The sequence below is a fragment of the Hyperolius riggenbachi genome, chromosome 5 (assembly GCF_040937935.1).
Source record: "Hyperolius riggenbachi isolate aHypRig1 chromosome 5, aHypRig1.pri, whole genome shotgun sequence".
Lineage (NCBI taxonomy): Eukaryota > Metazoa > Chordata > Amphibia > Anura > Hyperoliidae > Hyperolius > Hyperolius riggenbachi.
Window position 1 is genome coordinate 185,710,528 of NC_090650.1, and position 19,192 is coordinate 185,729,719.

A 19,192-nucleotide genomic window follows, 5' to 3' on the forward strand; every position below is an offset into this window, starting at 1 on the left:
TTGCTGGTCTTTGCATCATATATTGGTTCATTGCCAATATATATGCATACCAGCACGTTTATTATTTTCCTTGTATTTGTGTTACGTCGATACATCAGAGTCGCTGATGTATACGTACACGAACTGTTTATATCCTGTGTGCAGTTAGTCAGCCTTCCAGCACGTTTTGGTAGGTTGCGCGTACCGTGACCACCCGTGCTGAGGTAGTTACCCTGCTCCTGGTTCTGTTTGTGGATTGCGTTCATCTCTGCGAAGAGATAACGAATCCTTCTGAATCCTGTTCTGTTACTGTTTGTGGATTGCGTTCATCTCTGCGAAGAGATAACGAATCCTTCTGAATCCTGTTCTGTTACCGTTTGTGGATTGCGTTCATCTCTGCGAAGAGATAGCGAATCCTTCTGAGTCCTGTTCCCTGTATTACTCTAGTCCTAGTCAGCGTTCCTGCTTATGTCATATATCGGTTCATTGCCGATATATACATATGTTAGTCAGACGTTACAAATAGTTTCATTGATAGCTGTAATTGTAATACGCTAGGAATACATACTTATTGTATATTTATCTGTGTTACGTTCATCTATCTTAATCCTGCTATTTTCTGACTATCCTGTCCTGTCTTTGTGAGGCACGCCATCGCCGCATCGCATTGGCTGCCTCATTCCAGTCTGTCTGGTTTTGGACGCTTGCTGTCGCTAAGTAGCCGCTAGCTAGCAAGCGTTCATTCTGTCTACCTGTTCTGATCTCCTCAGTTCTGGTTTGTGCGCTCAGCGCTACTTTGCGCTGAGACGTTATAACGAAAGCATTGTTTGTGGCTGTCAGATCTGCACCGGCTCTGTGCGCCACAATCTCCTATTGGAGTCAGTCCTCCCCTCCACTATACTAGGGATAGCCTGTTTCCTGGTGCTAGTGTGTGTACCTCCTCCACGCCAGCTCATGCGTTGCATGCTGACTGTGGAGAATACACCACCAAGCCTTACAGTGTATAGGTATATTAACAAGTGCTGTGGAAACAGCCAAATAATCAAGTGACAGATAAGAAAGAGAAGCACAGAGCAGGAGCGAAGTGGTGGGGCTTACCTAATAGTGTGTGTACCAAGGGCTGGGGATGGTTGCTAGGGCGCTCCTGCGCCCGTCCGACTAGTTCCGCCGAAGCTGCTGGGGTGCTTATCTGTCACTTGATTATTTGGCTGTTTCCACAGCACTTGTTTATATACCTATACACGTATATAGATATTGTTATATTGTTCACCCTGTTTGTATCAAACATCATGTTACCCTCAATGAGGTCTTATTGTTTTCTTCACTATTGAAGGCACGTTTTTTGCACTTTCTATGAACGCATAGTCCAGGAGCTTTGTTATATTAGGTTTGTTGCACGTTTAAGACAGATAGCCTTTACCACTGGGGAGCTGTGATGTGACAGTGTCAGCTTTAACTACTTTATTACTGACAACACATGCTGTAACTTATACATCATGGCATCTCAGTGGACTCACGCAAACTATATTTATTAGTTGCGGTTACGACATTGTGCATATTATTGGTCATACAGATGGGCTTATGGTAATTATTGTATTATATTAGGGATTTTGGGCTGGGCATGTTTTTGCCTTGGTTTTAATTGATTTTATTGTTTTCACATTGGCTGTAATAAAGTGAGTTTTTGCATTTACTTCTGGCCTCATGCACCAGTTTCTTCATATCCATTATACTATTGTATGTAGGGAGGTGCCCCTTGTTCGGTGCACTGTGTCAGAACAACACTAAATGCAACACTAAATGCCAGGAAAGCCTCCGGCCCCGACGGTGTATCTCCAGCCTGCCTGAAAACCTGCTGCCGGCAACTTGCTCCCATCCTCTTTGCCATATTCACCAAGTCCCTAGAGGAAGGAAAGGTCCCCGCATGCTTCAAGAGGTCTACCATCATACCTGTCCCTAACAAACAAGGGGCCCCTGAACTTAACAACTTTAGGCCCATGGCCATGACGTCCGTCATCATGAAAACCATGGAGCGTGCGGTCCTAGCCTACCTTAAGCTCTCCACTTCACCCCACCTAGACCCCTACCAGTTTGCCTACAGGGCAAACAGGTCCACCGATGACGCGATCAATATATGCCTGGAGCTTATCAACGACCACCTTGACAGGCCAGACACGTACGCTAGGATACTTCTCCTGGACTTCAGCTCGGCCTTTAATACCATCTGCCCACGCATTCTCCAACAGGACCTAGCTGCACTGGAAGTCCATCCAAGCCTACAAGTTTGGATCACGGACTTTCCTACCAACAGGTCCCAAGTCGTCAGACTGGGCAATATCCACTCTCAAGCTGCGATCACGAACACAGGTGCTCCTCAAGGCTGTGTTCTATCACCGCTACTGTTCTCCCTCTACACAAACAATTGCAGATCTGAGGAAGACTCTGTCAAGGTCATCAAGTTCGCCGACGACACCACCATCATCGGCCTTGTCACCAAGGATAATGTCCAGGAGTACCGTCAGCAGGTGGAGAGGTTTTGCAACTGGAGCAAGGAGAACAAGCTGGTGCTAAACACTGCAAAAACCGTTGAACTTATCATTGACTTTAGGAAGTCGGCCCCCACCCCACCTCCAATTCATATTGATGGCACTGGGGTAGCCAGAGTGCCCTGTGCGTGGCTCCTGGGTACTACTGTCTCCAGTGATCTCAGCTGGAAGCCCAACATCACCGCCACCCAACGGAAAGCCCAGCAGAGACTCTTCTTCCTCCGCCAGCTGAGAAAGTTCGGCATGACTCAAGAAATTCTTACCAGCTTCTACTCCGCCACCATTGAGTCGCTCCTCTGCTCTTCCATCTTGGTCTGGTTTGCCGGTGCCACCACCAATGACAGGGACAAACTACAGAGGGTAATCAGGTCAGCGGAGAGGATCATTGGGTGCCCCCTCCCCTCACTTGCCCTACTAAACAACAAAAGACTGAAATTCAGGGCGCTGAGGATTGCCAATGATCCCTCACACCCAGGCCACTGCTACTTCAGCCTGTTGCCATTAGGCAGGAGGCTACGTTCCATTTCTACAAAGCCTGCGAGACACAGAAACTCCTTCTTCCCCTCGGCGGTCAACCTACTAAATTCTCTCCACATACTACCGACAATTCAAGCCCCAATGAGCTGCGGGGCCAGCTGTGCTACGGCTGACCAGTTTAGTTGACCGAACCAACCAGCCCATAAGACTTACTGCCAGTCATCTCAGTGACACACTGGGGAATGTGATGTATACTGTATTGTAATGTAATGTTAACTTGATGCCTCTGCTGTCGCTGCTATCTATCTATGTCTCCTTCTATCTATGTCTTCTTCCTGAGCTATATGTATTGTGCCAAAAACAGTTCCGGGCATGATCCAGTCATGCTTGGCGAAATAAACGATTCTGATTCTGATATTTCTATAGAGCTACAGAGGAAGAGTTGGGAACCCAACCCTTTGGGTGCAGGGCTTATGTGTATGGGCAGGGCTTAGCGAGAGACAAATCTCTCTGACCGAATCTAATTAGAGAGAGATCTGTCAGCAACCTATACATTGCAGGCCGATTCCCGATTGATTTCATGCTGAAATAAGGAATCAGCCTTATGGCACCAAATCCACCGCCTCGCCAGCCCAACACTTTCCCCCCTAATGTCAAATGTGCCCCCTTGGTGCCCAGTGCACTATACTTTACCTGTCCGTCTCGGCCGTTTGCTCCGGGCTCCGTTCTCCATCCATGCATGCGCTCCATGCGGCTGCTGGAGTAACGTGGGGACATGTGGGATGTCACACATGTGCCCACGTGTGACGGCAACCACGTGGGGTGCATGTATGGACGGAGCTTGGAGCCAGTGACGGACATGGGCAGGTAAAGTATAATGCACCGGGCACAGGGGTGGGGCACATTTGACATGTGGGGGCAGAACCGGGGGTTTTGACACTTTTGTTGCTTGTCCCAATATCGCCGTTACTGCTGCACACCCGATCAGCTTGCTGCATGGCTTACTGCTAAAGCTATTATTAAATGATGGCAGCGCTCCTCTTCATCTGTATCAACCAATCTGTAAATATATAAAACCTCAACATAGTGTATAACTGTTAAACTCAAATCATCCAGGACAACCCCAAGTGCTTAGTGCTTCACCCGTTTTTCACTCTGTGCACCAATACAGCCCCTAAATAATAGCAGCTCACCAGATAGCATCCACCTCAAGTCCAGGTCGGTCTAGCGTTTTCAATGATTCAGCCAAGGCACTTCAGTAGCAGAAAATGCCAACATTTAATCCAGTTTCTCATAAAAAATACATGATAAAACAATCTTGTGTAAAACCGTTAAAAAAGTAATTAAGCTGCCCTGCGCTATATAGCGCACTCACGTGAGCAGATGTATTTCAGGCCTATCGGGCTGATAGCCCAGCGGTGTCACCCTCAGTGTGGCAAACGGCATCCCGTATCCACTCCGGCGCACAGAGTGAAACATGGGTGAAGCACTAAGCACTTGGGGTTGTCTTGGATGATTTGAGTTTAACAGTAATACACTATGTTGAGCCTTTATATATTTACAGATTGGTTGATACAAATGAAGAGGAGCGTTGTCATCATTTAATAATAGTGACTTTTGGATTTTGTGAAAGCAAAGACTCTATATAACTGTGATAATAATACACTCTAATTGTTTATATTTATTATATAATTGTGATGGTGTTAAGGCTATTGACACGCACGGGCAGGTGCAGTTTGCATTGATATATATTGCTGCTAAAGCTGATAAACCCTTTGCTCTGGGAGTTTGTCACCATAGTGCAGTGGGTGAGGGGCATGTGCAGACATGCAAGGGGTTTTTCAAGGTATAGAGGATGTTGGTGAGGGAGTTTAAGGTGTTTTTATTTAATAAGAATAAGAATAATAAAACTTTTTTTTAGAGTTATCTGTGTAGTTCTTTTATACTTTTAATCCTTAGTGTGGATGGAAGAGGCTTATACCAAGTCCATCTGGGTGTGTCAAGTGATACTAAAGGGGCAGCACTGTGGCGTAGGGGTTAGCGCTTTCACCTTGCAGCGCTGGGTCCCTGGTTCAAATCCCAGCCAGGTCAACATCTGCAAGGAGTTTGTATGTTCTCCCCGTGTCTGCGTGGGTTTCCTCCCACATTCCAAAAACATACAGATAAGTTAATTGGTTTTTCCATAAAAAAATTGGCCTTAGACTACAACACATAAAAGCAAAAAAATGTATGTGCCAGCAGCACTGCGGAAGTTTGGGCACCGCCACAGGAATTTAGGCTACATGTGGAAATTTGGGCACCAAAAATTGCGGGCGCTAATAGGGTGAAGTTGGCAAAACTTTTCATTTTTGTGTACGTTTTAGTTTTTTTGTGGTGGGTCACAGTGAGGTTAGTTTTTAAGAAGGGGAGTATTAAAATGAAGCGTCAGGATGGGGGGGGGGGTTTAAGGTTAGGAATGGGGGGATGGTTAAAGGTTAGGCATCGAAGTGTGTGTGTGTGTCAGGGGGGGGGGGGGTGTTAGAGTTAGGCATTGGGGAGGGGAGGGTTCTGCGTGAGAGTAGGGTTAGCTGTAGTAAAATATCAGTAATATTTTCCAGTATTTTACTAATGGGTTAGAGTTAGGCATTGGAGCGGAGAGGGTTTTGTGTGAGAGTAGGGTTAGCTTTAGTAAAATATTGGTAATATTTGCCCCGATTTTACTAATGAATATTACCTCTATGAATAGTAAAATATCAATGAATATTACCAATTTTCTATCAGCTATTGCCCAGCACCAAATTTTACAGAGGCTTTATTTATCATGTATGTGGGGATGAGCTCCTTGTCCATAACCTTAGACAAGAATTCTCTGCAAAGGGAAAGGGGTTGGCTTTGCCATAATGAACACGAAAAGGAGTGCCATAGACTTTCATGCAAAAAGTAAAGAATTGAATTCACAACCTGAAATTGGCTTGGACACCAGAAATGGAGTCGTGTTCATCCCTAGTTGTGGTTCAGGCAGGCAGTAAGGGAAGCTATAGTGATGGTGATCAAAGAACATGACATCCAGTGCAGAGATGGGATCTGTATAGTCTTCAGCGTTGACCCCCGTGTGCAGCTAAGCACGCCTCTATAAATCACCACGCAACCATTACTGTCACATATATCCTCGCATGTCAAACCTCAACCGGCTGCTCTGTGAGCCTACAGACTTAGATTGCCAAACTTGTCACTCACGTATACCATCAAAGGCTTGCTGGGGCTCACCACTCGATTCCTCACTACACAGACACGCTGGTGTGGTGTGGGAGTTCCTCCATCCATACATAAGACGGTAGTAGGCTTTAGATTGATGGTCAGCCAGGTCGTAGCAGTCAGACGCCGGGAGGAAGGTTGCGGAGGCACGGGGGAACAGCACAATGCCCACCTAGCAGCAGACGTCACGTATCACGTGACGCGTTTCATCCACATAGGATTTCTTCAGACGTCTGAAGAAATCCTGGATGTCATGTTCTTTGATCAAGTTGGGCCTGAAGATAATTTGCATGCATGTTTTGAATCCTAGGACTATAGGAAGTGCACTCCTATTTAGGAACACATGTTCATAGCAAGTCTATCTGATCGATCTTGGTTTTAAAGGGGGTTTAATATGTTTGTCAGTCTGTGTTTTATGCAACTAGAATGATCAATAAATAAGCTTTACTAATAGCTCAGCGCTCCCTCTTTGATGGTTGTTTCTTATATGAATAGTTTATGAGGTGAGACGGGCGCTATATACAATTTATGGTCTATGGTTGATATCCTGTTCATTTGCAGTGTCTCTATAGTGATAGTGAATCAACCCCAAGGACTAATCAAACACATCACAATAAAATGGAAATAACGTGCAAACTACGCTTAATTTCCATGCTGTGGAAACAGACAGCTGAAATCTCTGAGACAGCTTTCTGTATCCTTCCCCAAACCATGATGGTGAACAATCTTTGTCTTAAGGTCATTTGAGAGTTGTTTTGAAACCCCCATGTTGCTACTCTTCAGAGAAAATTAAAAGAGGGGGGAAACTTACAATTGACCCCCTTAAATACTCTTTCTCATAATTGGATTCACCTGCGTATGTAGGTCAGGGGTCACTGAGCTTACCAAGGCAATTTGACTTTCAATAATTAGTTCTAAAGAATTTGGAATAAATAAAATGACAACAGTGCCCACATTTATGCACCTGCCTAATTTTGTTTAAACAATTATTGCATGGTTTCTGTAAATCCAAAAAACTTCATTTCAATTCTCAAATATCACTGTGTGTGTCTCCAATATAATACAGTATATATATAACTGACATTTTTGTATCATAACAACCAACGATTTATACAGGAAAATCATGACAATTAACAAGGTTGCCCAAACTTTCGCATCCCACTGTATATGTATACATATAAAAAATGACGCCACGCCAATATCCTCAAACTTGTGACCTTGATTGAAGATCTCAGCACCCGACGCCATACACTGCCACTCCACCAGTACTGCTCTTGCTATACTAAGTATAGCTGAGAGCGATGTCCCTCCCGATGCTGCCCCACCGGCTCCTGCTGTCCTCCGCGCCCCCACACCTGTCACCCCCACCCAAGCCGGTTTCTAGTGCACCCATGTGCGGTAGGCGGATTTTCGCTGAAATTTCCGCCAACTTTAACATCTATTTTCTCAAAAACTATAAGGTCTTTTTGAAAACTTTTTTTTTCAATTCTGTTTAATAAGCCCTGAAAATTTGGTGTCTCTAAGTCTTATGGGGGCTTTGCTGTTAACCGCTAAAGTCAGCAGATTTTTACTGTAATGTAAAATGCAGAAAATCTGCATTATCTGATATGTATATAATTTTAAGCCAATCAGAAGACTCGGAATGAATAAATCAGAGAGAATGGGGATTTAGCCAGAAATTTCCGCATTCTCTGATTGGTTTATTAATTCTGAGTCTTCTGATTGGCTTAAAATTACAACATATCAGATAATTCAGATTTTCTGCATTTTACATTACAGTACAAATCCACCGACTTTAGCGGTTAATAGCAAAGCCCCCATGAGTCCTAGAGACACCAAATTTTCAGGGTTTATTAAACAGAATCTTGTGAACAAGTTTTTGAGAAAATCGATGTTAAATTGGGCAGAAATCTGCATCGGAATGTGGAAATTGGTACCGGAAAGCGGAATCGGTAGCAGTAATGGTAATCGGCAATGGCGGAATGCAGATTTTCTGCGGCATCGGAAATTGGCATTTCCGACCATCCCTACTTAACCCCCCTGGCGGTAATCCCAACCTGAGCATGGGCTCTGCTTTGTGTGCTAGGAGCGGTAAGCCCGTGCTCGGGTCGAGCGGGCAAAAAAAGTTGCATGCGCAGTGTTTCTGGGTCCCACGCGCAATCAGCGCTGTGCAGCGGGAGGTTTCTCTTCCCCACATCTCACCTGTTCCCAGGCCGCCGGGATCCCCTCTGTCCCCGCTATTCTTCCAGGGACCTGGCAGCCAATCAGGGCGCGGTTGAGGTGGTTGCGGCGTGACATCGGCGGGGGGCGGGACTAAATTTAAAGCGGACCTGAACTGATTTCTAACTAATCGTATTTTTACATGTATATACACATGTATATACTTATATATGTATATACATATACATGTATATACCTGTGTATGTATATACTGTATATGTATATCTATATATGTATATACATCATGTACAGGTATATACATGTATATACATGTACAGGTATATATACCAATACATGTACATACATGTATATACATACATACATGTATATACATGTATAAACATACCTATACATGTATATACATGTATATACCTATACATGTGTATATATTTTATATATATATTCTGCTGCCTGCACCGACCTCGGCCTGGATTTTGACTACTCTCTGTCTGCCTTATTTGTACAGTTTCACTATTTTTAAAGTTTATTCGTATATTTAATTAATTCAACAAATTTGTGTTCTAGTCTTTTATTTATATGTAGAATCTCTACCAGGCTTTTATTCTGGCGTATTTTATTGAGTTATTACTTAAGAATTGGAGGCCTACAATTCTTGAAAAACAATGTACCGCTTTTCACTCATAATTCCAGACAGAAATGCACCGCCAGGGAGGTTAGAAGATATTTTACAGATAAGGTGTGAAAATCTCACCAATTAGAAAATGTGGGATTAGTGAAAATCTCACCAATTAGAAAAAGTGAATTGAATAAAGGTCAATGTGATTTCAGTCTGGTCTCTCTAAAGCTTCACTGGATTATTTTTACTACATTTTTATTTTATCCTCTGCATATTGTTCATCTGTATGTTTATATTTATCTGCAATATATAGGAACATTTTAAAAATATATTGTATGTATTTTATAGGTGCTTTTATGATTCCTTTTCTTATACTGTTGGTATTAGAGGGAATACCACTTCTGCATCTTGAATTTGCAATTGGACAGCGTCTCAGAAAAGGCTGTGTAGGTGTATGGAGTACTATTCATCCAACCTTAAAAGGAATTGGTAAGTATTTCATTTTGAAGAAGCAGAAAAAATAGAAACATAAAATAATTCTAAATATTGTCTAACAAAATTCATTTTTATGTCTGTTTTCTAAGTGGGTAAATTAAACTAAATCTTTTTTCCTTTCTCTGTGACTATCATTCCGGGGACAAATAGTCTGGTGAATTTCAAAATGTTACTGTTGTCACTGCAATGAGAGCTGACAATAAATTTCCAAAAAAGCACACCCTTTTCAAAAACCGCTGCTAATGGTGTTATTTCTTTTGACTTTGAGGTTTCATTAAACCTTTTGTTATGTCTGTTGTTGTGTCAGAAGGAACAAAGATAGTGAAGGGATCAGGGATTTACTCAAAAATGGTTAATGTAGCTGTTTTTGGTATGGATCTTTCCCATGCAAGTGAGAAAGTAGAAGTTGGATTAAAACTAGGTAATGTTAATTTTATATAAATTACAGTAGGTACTGCTAAGAAAATGGCAGATTCTTCCGTTCATTGTGGCAACACCATCCAGACAGTTCTTATTATTAGTGATGAGCAGAAATTACGCCTATGCGTATTTACGCATTGTTATCGTAATGGGACATTTTGGGGAAAATCATAATTAATTGTATATGTAATTGTAATATTTCATAATTTTGCATAATTTTGCCCACATACATGCTATTGGTAACAAACTTGCTACATATCTACATTAAAAAAATATTTTTTCAAAAAGACCTTGTAGTTTTCGAGAAAATCAATTTTAAAAATGCAATGAAAAATGGTTTTAAACTCATTTTTCTGAGTTTAAAAACATTTTTTTCTTTTTACTTGTACCCACTATTCTCCTCAACATATGTAGCAATTTTGGTGTCAATAGCTTGTATGGGGGATTTTCATTTCACTGCTTATATCAACACAAAATTATGCTAAAATTACGAGAAATTTTACGCAAAATTATGAATGACTATACAAAATCAATTGAATGTTCAAATCGTAATTATGTATAGGCATTGTTATGAAAATGAATGTGAAAATTTGCATCATCGTAATTAGCTGATTACAATCATCGCTACTTAATATTGGGGATATCCTGCAGTAGAAGAGGTGGCAAAGCTTAGCCATCTTTAATAATAATGGGTCCTTCAGATATTCACCTGTTCCAAGATAACAAAAACAATGAATTTCGTTATGTATGACCCTTTACTTATTTACCATAAAGAGTTAAAAAGTAAAAACACCAAGACCATGAAACATTTTTCTGAAGGTTAGTAGGCTCATTTTATAGGTAACCAGTGTATTGAGAAAATAATCTGTGTTATGGTTCAAAGCTAAGGCTGTTATTTTAGAATCCTGGCAGTGGCATTCTCTACTAAATGTTGGGTAGTTGTAGGTCCTTATTTGAAAGGCCTTTGTAGAAAGGGGGTGTGGGGGGGGGGGTTGATTTACAACACCAGAGATTTTAAATCTGAAGTTTAATCCCCTGTCAATAAATATATTGAACTTGTGCATGTGGTTAGCTGTTTCTCCTTTAAGAATTGACCTTTGATGGCAAAAACTACTTCTGTTTTTTTGTTTGTTTGTTTTTTCGTTTTTTCAGCTCTCACTTTCACCAGCTGTCAATCATCCTGTAGCTCAGCTTAGTTAGTGAGATCTGTCTCACCAGATTTGAAGGATAAATATAGCTGTGTCCTCAGCATAACAGTGGCACATCAAACCATGTTTTTGGATTATTTTTCTAAGTGGTAGAGTGTATACTGGAAAAGACAAGGGAATCTAACTGTGCCACATTTTAGTGTGCCCCAGTGCTCTGCCATTTATTCTGCCAGCCGAAAAAGGATCTGAGCCACCTAAGAACTAAACAGTCAATACCACAGTACTCCTGAAATCTACTAAGCAAGATTTCATGGTAAACTGAATCAGAAGCCACTCAGACAATTACAATGGAACATGCTAAAAAACAGATTACTGCAGATGAGGAGGAGGACTGTTTCAAAGCTGTGATGTTTTTTTAAGCCAGAGTGTACAGGGATAAAGTTGTTATTTCATGACAGCCTGGCTTCAACTTGGATATAGATAGCATTAATTTACTTTATCCAGAAAGTAGATGTCAGAGATAGGTCTGTTACTCATACTGTATGGATGTAGGGAAAGCTTTTTAAATAGAAGATTGGCAATTGCTTCCTTCAGATATGGAAATTCTTCCTGCTTGCAAGGAGCAGTTATCTATGTTTTGGATAGCCTGTATAAACATCCCAGGGAGTTTTAGACCAGGGTCTATGTCACTGGTAGTCTGGCGGAAGTTTAGGACAATATTTTCTTGAAGGCAGACCATGCTGTTAGGTGGTGTTTCCATTCATTATATCGCCGAGGGCTGGGTTTATGTGCTGTAGACTGACAGAGCACATAGAGGAGACTTTGGGTTGATTCATAAAACATACTTCATGCTTTCTCTCACTTTAACTGTTTTTATGTTATCTACAGTATATAAAGTACTTTAAAGTGAATGTTAAGGTTAAAAAAAAAAGATACTCACCTATGGACAAGGAAGGCTCTGGGCCCTATAGAGCAGTGGTCCCCAACCTTTTTTGCCCCAAGGACCGCTTTAGCATCAGGAAATACTTCCAGGGACCGGGGGTGCATGTGACTGATGGGAGAAGGGGGAGGGGGTATGGGGGAGGGGATATAGGGGAGGGTGTCAGTGTCATTATATAAAAAGAGTCCTGGCAGCACCATCCCTACCCAACTACCACCGACATCACCCTCAGAAATTTGGAAAAGATGCGTCTGCTGCATAACCCACCAGTACAAGGTACATTTGGTGTGACAGGTGGTGAAAGAGAGGGGGGTATTGTTTAGGTTTCCGTATCTACTGGCACAGTCACCTCCAGCCTCCCCCCCCCCCCCCACCCCACAACCCTTCCCTCTTCCCCACTCTCCATTTTTTTTTCCTACTCACACTCACTTAATCCTTCGCTCATACCCACACTCACTTCACCTTTCCCTTCTCCCCATACTCACTTTCTTCCCCAAGCCTTCCATTCTTCCTGAAAAATCTTCCTGCACCAGCTGCTCTCCTCCATGCAGACCGTGGCTGGTAGGAGACCAGAGCGTCCCAGTCATCCTCACTGCTGCCACCTAGTGTCCGCACAGACAGAAAGCATACTGCAATACAAATTACAAACACCAGGTGGCAGCAGTAACAATGGCTGCAGACATCTCTGCTTTCCTAGTATCCTGCTGAGTACTCAGCTTCCACCACCGTGCACTGCAAATTCAGATGTGCATGACCCAGGTCAGCACATCCTGCGGGCCGGCAGTGGGCCGCGGACTGGGGGTTGGGGACCCCTGCTATAGAGCCTTCACCCTCCTCTCCAGGTCCCTGGGTTCCAGCATTGTCACCCTGTAAATCAGTTCCTGACCGATCGGTTGAATACTGCTCTCTGCCACCGCGGGAGGCTTTGAAAGTTATCAGGAGGCCGAGTACTCCTGAAGACAGGTGGCTCTTTACTGCGCATGCGCAAGCACGGTCTCTCTCGCGCTCACGCATATGCAGTACAGATCCGCCCATCTTCGGGAGCACTTCGGTATCACCAAAGACTGCCAAAGCCTCTGGTGGTGAGGGACTCAAACCAGGGTGACATCGATGGAACGCGGGGGCCATGAGAGGAGTGGGAAGGCTCTATATGACTTAGAGACTTTCCTCTCCATAGGTGAGCATCTGGGTTTTTTTTGTTTGTAAAGCTTAACATTAGCTTTCCAACCAGCAAGTAAGTATTAAAACAAGGCAAGAAAATGTATATTGCAGTAGAAGTAGTAAGAAACAACTTGAGTGTTTTGCTTAAAAAGTGCTAAACAAAGTTACATCATAGATAATGTGTAACATGAATAAGGCAAGATAATTCATAAAATACTTTAAACAAAAGTGGGAACTATACTAATAATGTTTAAAGCCTTAGCATTTAAAATGACAATGCTATGAAGGTGTAAGGCAAAATGTTTTTGGTCAGTGTCCCCTGATAACTAACCCCATTTAATGGTACCCAATTTAATTTACCCGTTCTGGTACAGCCAGCGGATCAGTGAATATTGGCGCACAGCGCCTATGCATAAAAATAAGCGCGCATTAAAAAGATACGCTTATCGCTATTTATCGTAGTACTGCATAATAATGGCGCGCAGGGAAAAAAGAAGAAAACGGCACATACTAACGTTATTTATCGATAGCGCCATTCATATGCCAAACAGCAGACGTTATTTAACTGCAAAATGGTGAATGGATTTAATGTAACACTGTCAAGGTTAGGGTTAGGCACCACCAGGGGAGATTTAGGGTTAGGCACCACCAGGGAGGTCTTAGGGTTAGGCACCACCAGGGGGTGCTTAGGGTTAGGCATCTTTAGAGGGGTGGTTAGGGTTAGGCACCACCAGGGGGGTGGTTAGGGTTAGGCACCACCAGGGGGGTCTTAGGGTTAGGCACCACCAGGGGGGTCTTAGGCTTAGGCACCACCAGGGGGGTCTTAGGGTTAGGCATCTCCAGGAGGTGGTTAGGGTTAAGCACCACCAGGGGGGGTGGTTAGGGTTAGGCACCACCAGGGGGTGGTTAGGGTTAGGCACCACCAGGGGGGTCTTAGGGTTAGGCACCACCAGGGGGGTTTAGGGGTTAGGGATAGGTACAGAGAGGGTTCTGTGTGTTAACACTAAATAACGATAAGGCTTTAACGCTAAATAACGATAAGGCTATAATGTTAAATAGCGATAAGCGATGAACAGATTAGCGGCAACACCATGCGCCATTATTCGCAGGCGCCATTTTCAGATGGATCCACAGCCAGTGCTGCTTAAAGGAAAACTTAACCAAAATAAATATGAATGCAGTCAAATATATTTATTTAAAAAAATGCCATTGTAGTCTGTCATTTTGGTGTTTTGGCTTATATAATGCTCTCTACACTGGCCTTCCAAAAAAGGCCTTGTACCGCCTACAGCTGATACAGAATACTGCTGCCAGACTGCTAACCAACCAACCCCGTCACTGCCACATAACACCAGTCCTGCATTCCCTTCACTGGCTACCTATAGAATGGAGGGTCCTATTCAAGATCGGCCTACTGACATTTAAATCCCTGAATAATCTAGGCCCTGGATACATGAAAGATATGTTACAGCTGCGTAGCAATCCCCGCATTCTCAGATCCACAGGTTCTAATAATCTAGTCATACCCAGAGTCCACTTCGAAACTTTTGGTCCCAGAGCCTTCTGTCATGCTGCCCCTACGTTTTGGAACTCCTTACCTCAACAGATCAGGACAGCCCCATCCCTGGACGTGTTTAAATCCAGACTGAAAACCCACCTGTTCAGTCTGGCATTTGCAGAAATATAACTTTTGTTGTGTGAATACTTCATCCTACTAATTACTGAATCTGAGAGAGCCTAAGCGCTTTGAGTCCTATGGGAGAAAAGCGCTATAGAAATGTTATTGTATTGTATTGTATTGTATATAGACTATGTTACTCATCTGCGATAACCATGGAGCTAGTGATGTAATCCATAAATTAAAAGTCCTGATCTGCATACTTGCTCTTGATCAGTGACTCAGAGAGGGCCTTTTTACAAAGAAGTGTGACAACAGATCACTATTGTTCTGTTCTCCACTTTTTAAAATCTGATCTTGACTTTTTTATAGCATCAAATTGATAAAATGGTGATTATATTTGGTTTTCTAGAGCCGGACTTTGAAGTATGTCCAACGAATATGTTGTTAAGCCAAACCATGCATTTTTTTTTTCAAATTTAGTTTGCATTTATTACAAAAAACATATCATTAACACAAAAATAAATTACATATGCTTGTTTTTAGGCATTGCATCAATGTTGGTATCCTTCCTTGTGGGTTTATATTACAACACAATTATTGCCTGGGTGATGTGGTATTTTTTCAACTCATTCCAAGAACCTTTACCATGGAGTGAATGTCCACTAGATCCTAATAAGACAGGTAAAAGATTTTGTTTATGCTATCTCAATAATTACATGCCCTTATTTGCAAAAAAACTACTGTAATTTACCCTCATTACATACATTTTAAAAAAAGTCCCTAAGGTAACTATTAATGTATATTTTTAAATGCTGCCATTTTGTTGTTGTTGTTTTTTTTATACAAGTGTTTTATTTTGGTAGTAGGGGTACATAAATAAAGATTTATTTTTCCATGTATATTTATTGTATTTGCACATTTTGTCCACTATATGCCCTCACACTTTACAATAACTTACAACAGTACACAGGAAGAAAGTGTGTGTGTGTGTTTACTTTTTATTTTATGAATGATTACCTGCTTCTCGCTAAGGCAGGTGATCAATCATTCGCAGGTAAGTTGATTGGCTTTTAGAACACATGTCCCCATTCACCGATCAGCACTCAGTGGGACGATCAGTGGGACAGCAACCGGGATGCACATAGTGGAGAAAACAAAGTGTGTGTGTATGCCCCTGATCCCGAAGTGAGGTCTCCTGTGTGTGTGTGTGTGTGTGTGTGTATGTATGTATGTATGTATGTATGTATGTATACAGTATATATATTACAAGAATCTAGAACTAATTAAATCTGCTGTATTTGTGTGGAATGCTAGTGGTCCCACTTCTAGCAAGGATGCCATTTTACAGTAAGTACTTCCATAGCATACCTTCAGTCTCTTAGCTAGTTCTTTATCCTTATAAGCACTTTGGTCCTTAACAATTTAATTTTTTTCTCCTGGAAGATCATTTTTTAGCAATTACCTTTTTAAACAATTGAAAAAGTACTAAATAGTAGGGTAACAAGTAATATCAAACTTACTTTGTGTATTTTCTTATTTGATGGGATGACACAGTAAATGTCAGCACAAAAATAACATCCCCCAGCTGATCGCATTTCTGACCCCTTCTGCTCCTCAGTCATAACTGACAAAAACATACAGGTTTAAAACGTAAATACCCTTGTCGAATTTGTGTTGCAGAAAAATTATTTTATATTTGATGAATGTTGCCATGCCAGTATGACAGCGCTCCTCCACTTCAATACTGTTTAATCTGCAAGATAAAAAGTCTATGCATAGTGCATTACTGCTATAATAAGCATTCCCAGCACGTCATCAGCCATCACAAGTGCCCCACACCAGGTCTGTGACCCTCTGCCCCCTTTAAACTAGCAGCTCACCAAATTCCATTCACTTCAAAGATCAATGCTACAAAAAACTTTTGATCCAGATTCAAGAATTTAAAAAAAACTAAAAACAAAATCCATCATAGCGCACCACAATATCATATATTCAGCAGCCCATGCTATTATAGCGCATATATCAGCACTCTGATGGTGGTTCCGACGTCCCTTTACCACCGATGCTGATCACGCGGGTACATTAAGATCCTCAAAGTCGGCTTGGATTCTCCTCGCTTCGCTTCCTGGTGACATCAGGCGCCTCTGGCTCCTCCCTACGCGTTTTGTCCTTGCGGACTCATCAGGGGCTGATGTCACCAGTGCGTCCGACGTCTTTATAGTCACTGCTCCGCCCCTCTATGGCTACTCCTCTTTACGCGTCATTGTTAAGGTTACTAGGAGCAGTCTCGGGCTAGCTGGCCTTATTGTCTCTACAAATTCCGTATTACTGCGCATATTAGTTACTTCTTAATGCGCCTCATTTATATTTGTTGGTGCCTGTTTTTCTGCAGAGACATTTGTATATGACAATTTGTATATGGGGTGGTTGGAGGAGCACTTCCTATTCTCTGAGAAAAACAGATATGCAGGCCCTTTCCATTGGCATGGTCAGTATATAGATAATTCATGAATGGCATTCATGAACATCTGACTATCTCCTCTGTAACACAACCCAGCCTGCAACCCTGTATTAATCTGAGACACAACTATGCGCTTTGAGTCCTATGGGAGAAAAGCGCTTTCCAAATGTTATTGTATTGTATTGTATTATAAACTACTTTGGCATTATTAGTGTTGAGCTAAAATTTCACATAATCTTAATTTGGCGTTGAAATTTCTGGCTTTCGGAATTGATTTTGTACAAAATTGTAATTGTTTAATGTGACATTTTCTTGCAGCACACTTTACTATAAACCAAGTTCTGAGTTCTGTATACACATTTTATACATTTTAAAGCAAACCTGTGATTTTAAAAAGAGAGAAAGTCACATTCTTACCTTGGTAGAGGGAAATCTCTGGGTCCTTCAAAGGCTTCCCACGTCCTTCTCAAGACATGATCCAGCACTGGGACCACCTGGAAGTTTGCAGCTGCACTCCCACCTGGGAAAGAGTGTGGCCACACTGCGCTGGTACTGGATGCCTCACACCTGCACAGCAGCACAGAGCGGGTCTGGCTCTGCTTTTTTCGCCATGCCAGAGTTGCTCCATACTAATGCACAGTTGCAAGGTATCTTGCTCTCAATCATGGATAGAAGTATGGTTGCGAACTTCCAGAGAGTCCCAGGGCTAGATCAATGATCTCAAAGGCAACATGGGAAGCCTCTGGAGGATCCATAGGCTTCCCTCTACCAAGGTAAGTATGTGACTTTTTCTCTTTTTAAGGCTGGTTCATACAGGCTTTCTGTGGCAAACAAACTGAGAAATATATGGCATCAGTTCCCATAGTTCGGTTGATGAGTTGCCTTTTGACCCCCCCCCCTCCCCAGGGGGACACAGAAGCGATGAGGATAGCCAATCCAATTAGATGATGAGATCAAACGCATTGTTTGCGCCAACAACGGGAAAATACGGTACCAACGCTTAAAAATGCTGTCCATTCATTTGACAGTGCTAGAGCAACAAAAGCCGCAACTTTGCTTTAAACACGCGTGTGAACCAGGCCATAAGTCACAGGTTTGCTTAAAATGTCTAAAATGTGTATGCAGAACTCAGAACTTGGTTCATAGTAAAGTGCTCTGCAACAAAATGTCACATTAAACAATTTCGATTTTGTGCAAAATCAATTCCAAATGCCAGAAATTTCAACGCCAAATTACAATTATATAAATCAATATATATTAAAGAACAGCTGATCGTCTTATACCAATTATTACGCAAGGTCGTTGTGATGCTGCGATGTAACAATCCAGAGCAGAGATAGAAAAGAAGAGGTAAAGAAAAGTAACGTTTTAAGCTCCAGTCCCGTCCCCCCCCTCCCCCCTACATCTCCATTTGCCACCATTTCCAGTTGAGGCAACAGAGCGCTTCCCCCTTGTAATATTAATCCAGGATAGGTATAAAATTGGGATTCATAGACAGTGATATAGCGAAAATCAAATTTTGCGTTCACCACAGCGGGCTCCATAGACATAAATGGCAAGCGACCGGCCACCAATTTTAGTGGTTAATATCAAAGCACCCACATGTACTACAAAACACCAAATGTGCAGGGTATGTTAAAATATTGGGAAATATGAAAAACATTTTTTATATGGGGTCCCCCCTCCTGAGTCTCTTTAACCCCTATTACCCCATGCAGGCTGGGATAGCCAGAATGCAAAGCCCTGGCCATGTGGGGTTTCACACCCTGAGCTATACTAGCACACATGGTCCATGGTATGGGGGGCTCTGGAGGTGAAGGGCAGGGATGCTCATCCGGATCCTGGATACCCGGGTAACCGGGTATCCGACCATTTTTCCGCTATCCGGTCGGATCCGGATTCAAGATACCTGG

General features: G+C 42.4%; 1 protein-coding gene across 2 annotated transcripts in view; it reads left to right on the forward strand.

The window, feature by feature from the left end:
• The window catches only part of LOC137518515 (sodium-dependent neutral amino acid transporter B(0)AT1-like), a 390,168-nt gene that overhangs the window by 244,539 nt on the left and 126,437 nt on the right, over window positions 1–19,192 (forward strand). For both annotated transcript variants that reach the window (XM_068236484.1, XM_068236486.1), the window contains 2 exons: window positions 9,382–9,522; window positions 15,362–15,499. In XM_068236484.1, the coding sequence (XP_068092585.1) occupies window positions 9,382–9,522; window positions 15,362–15,499 (279 nt within the window). The remainder of the gene's footprint in view (window positions 1–9,381; window positions 9,523–15,361; window positions 15,500–19,192) is intronic.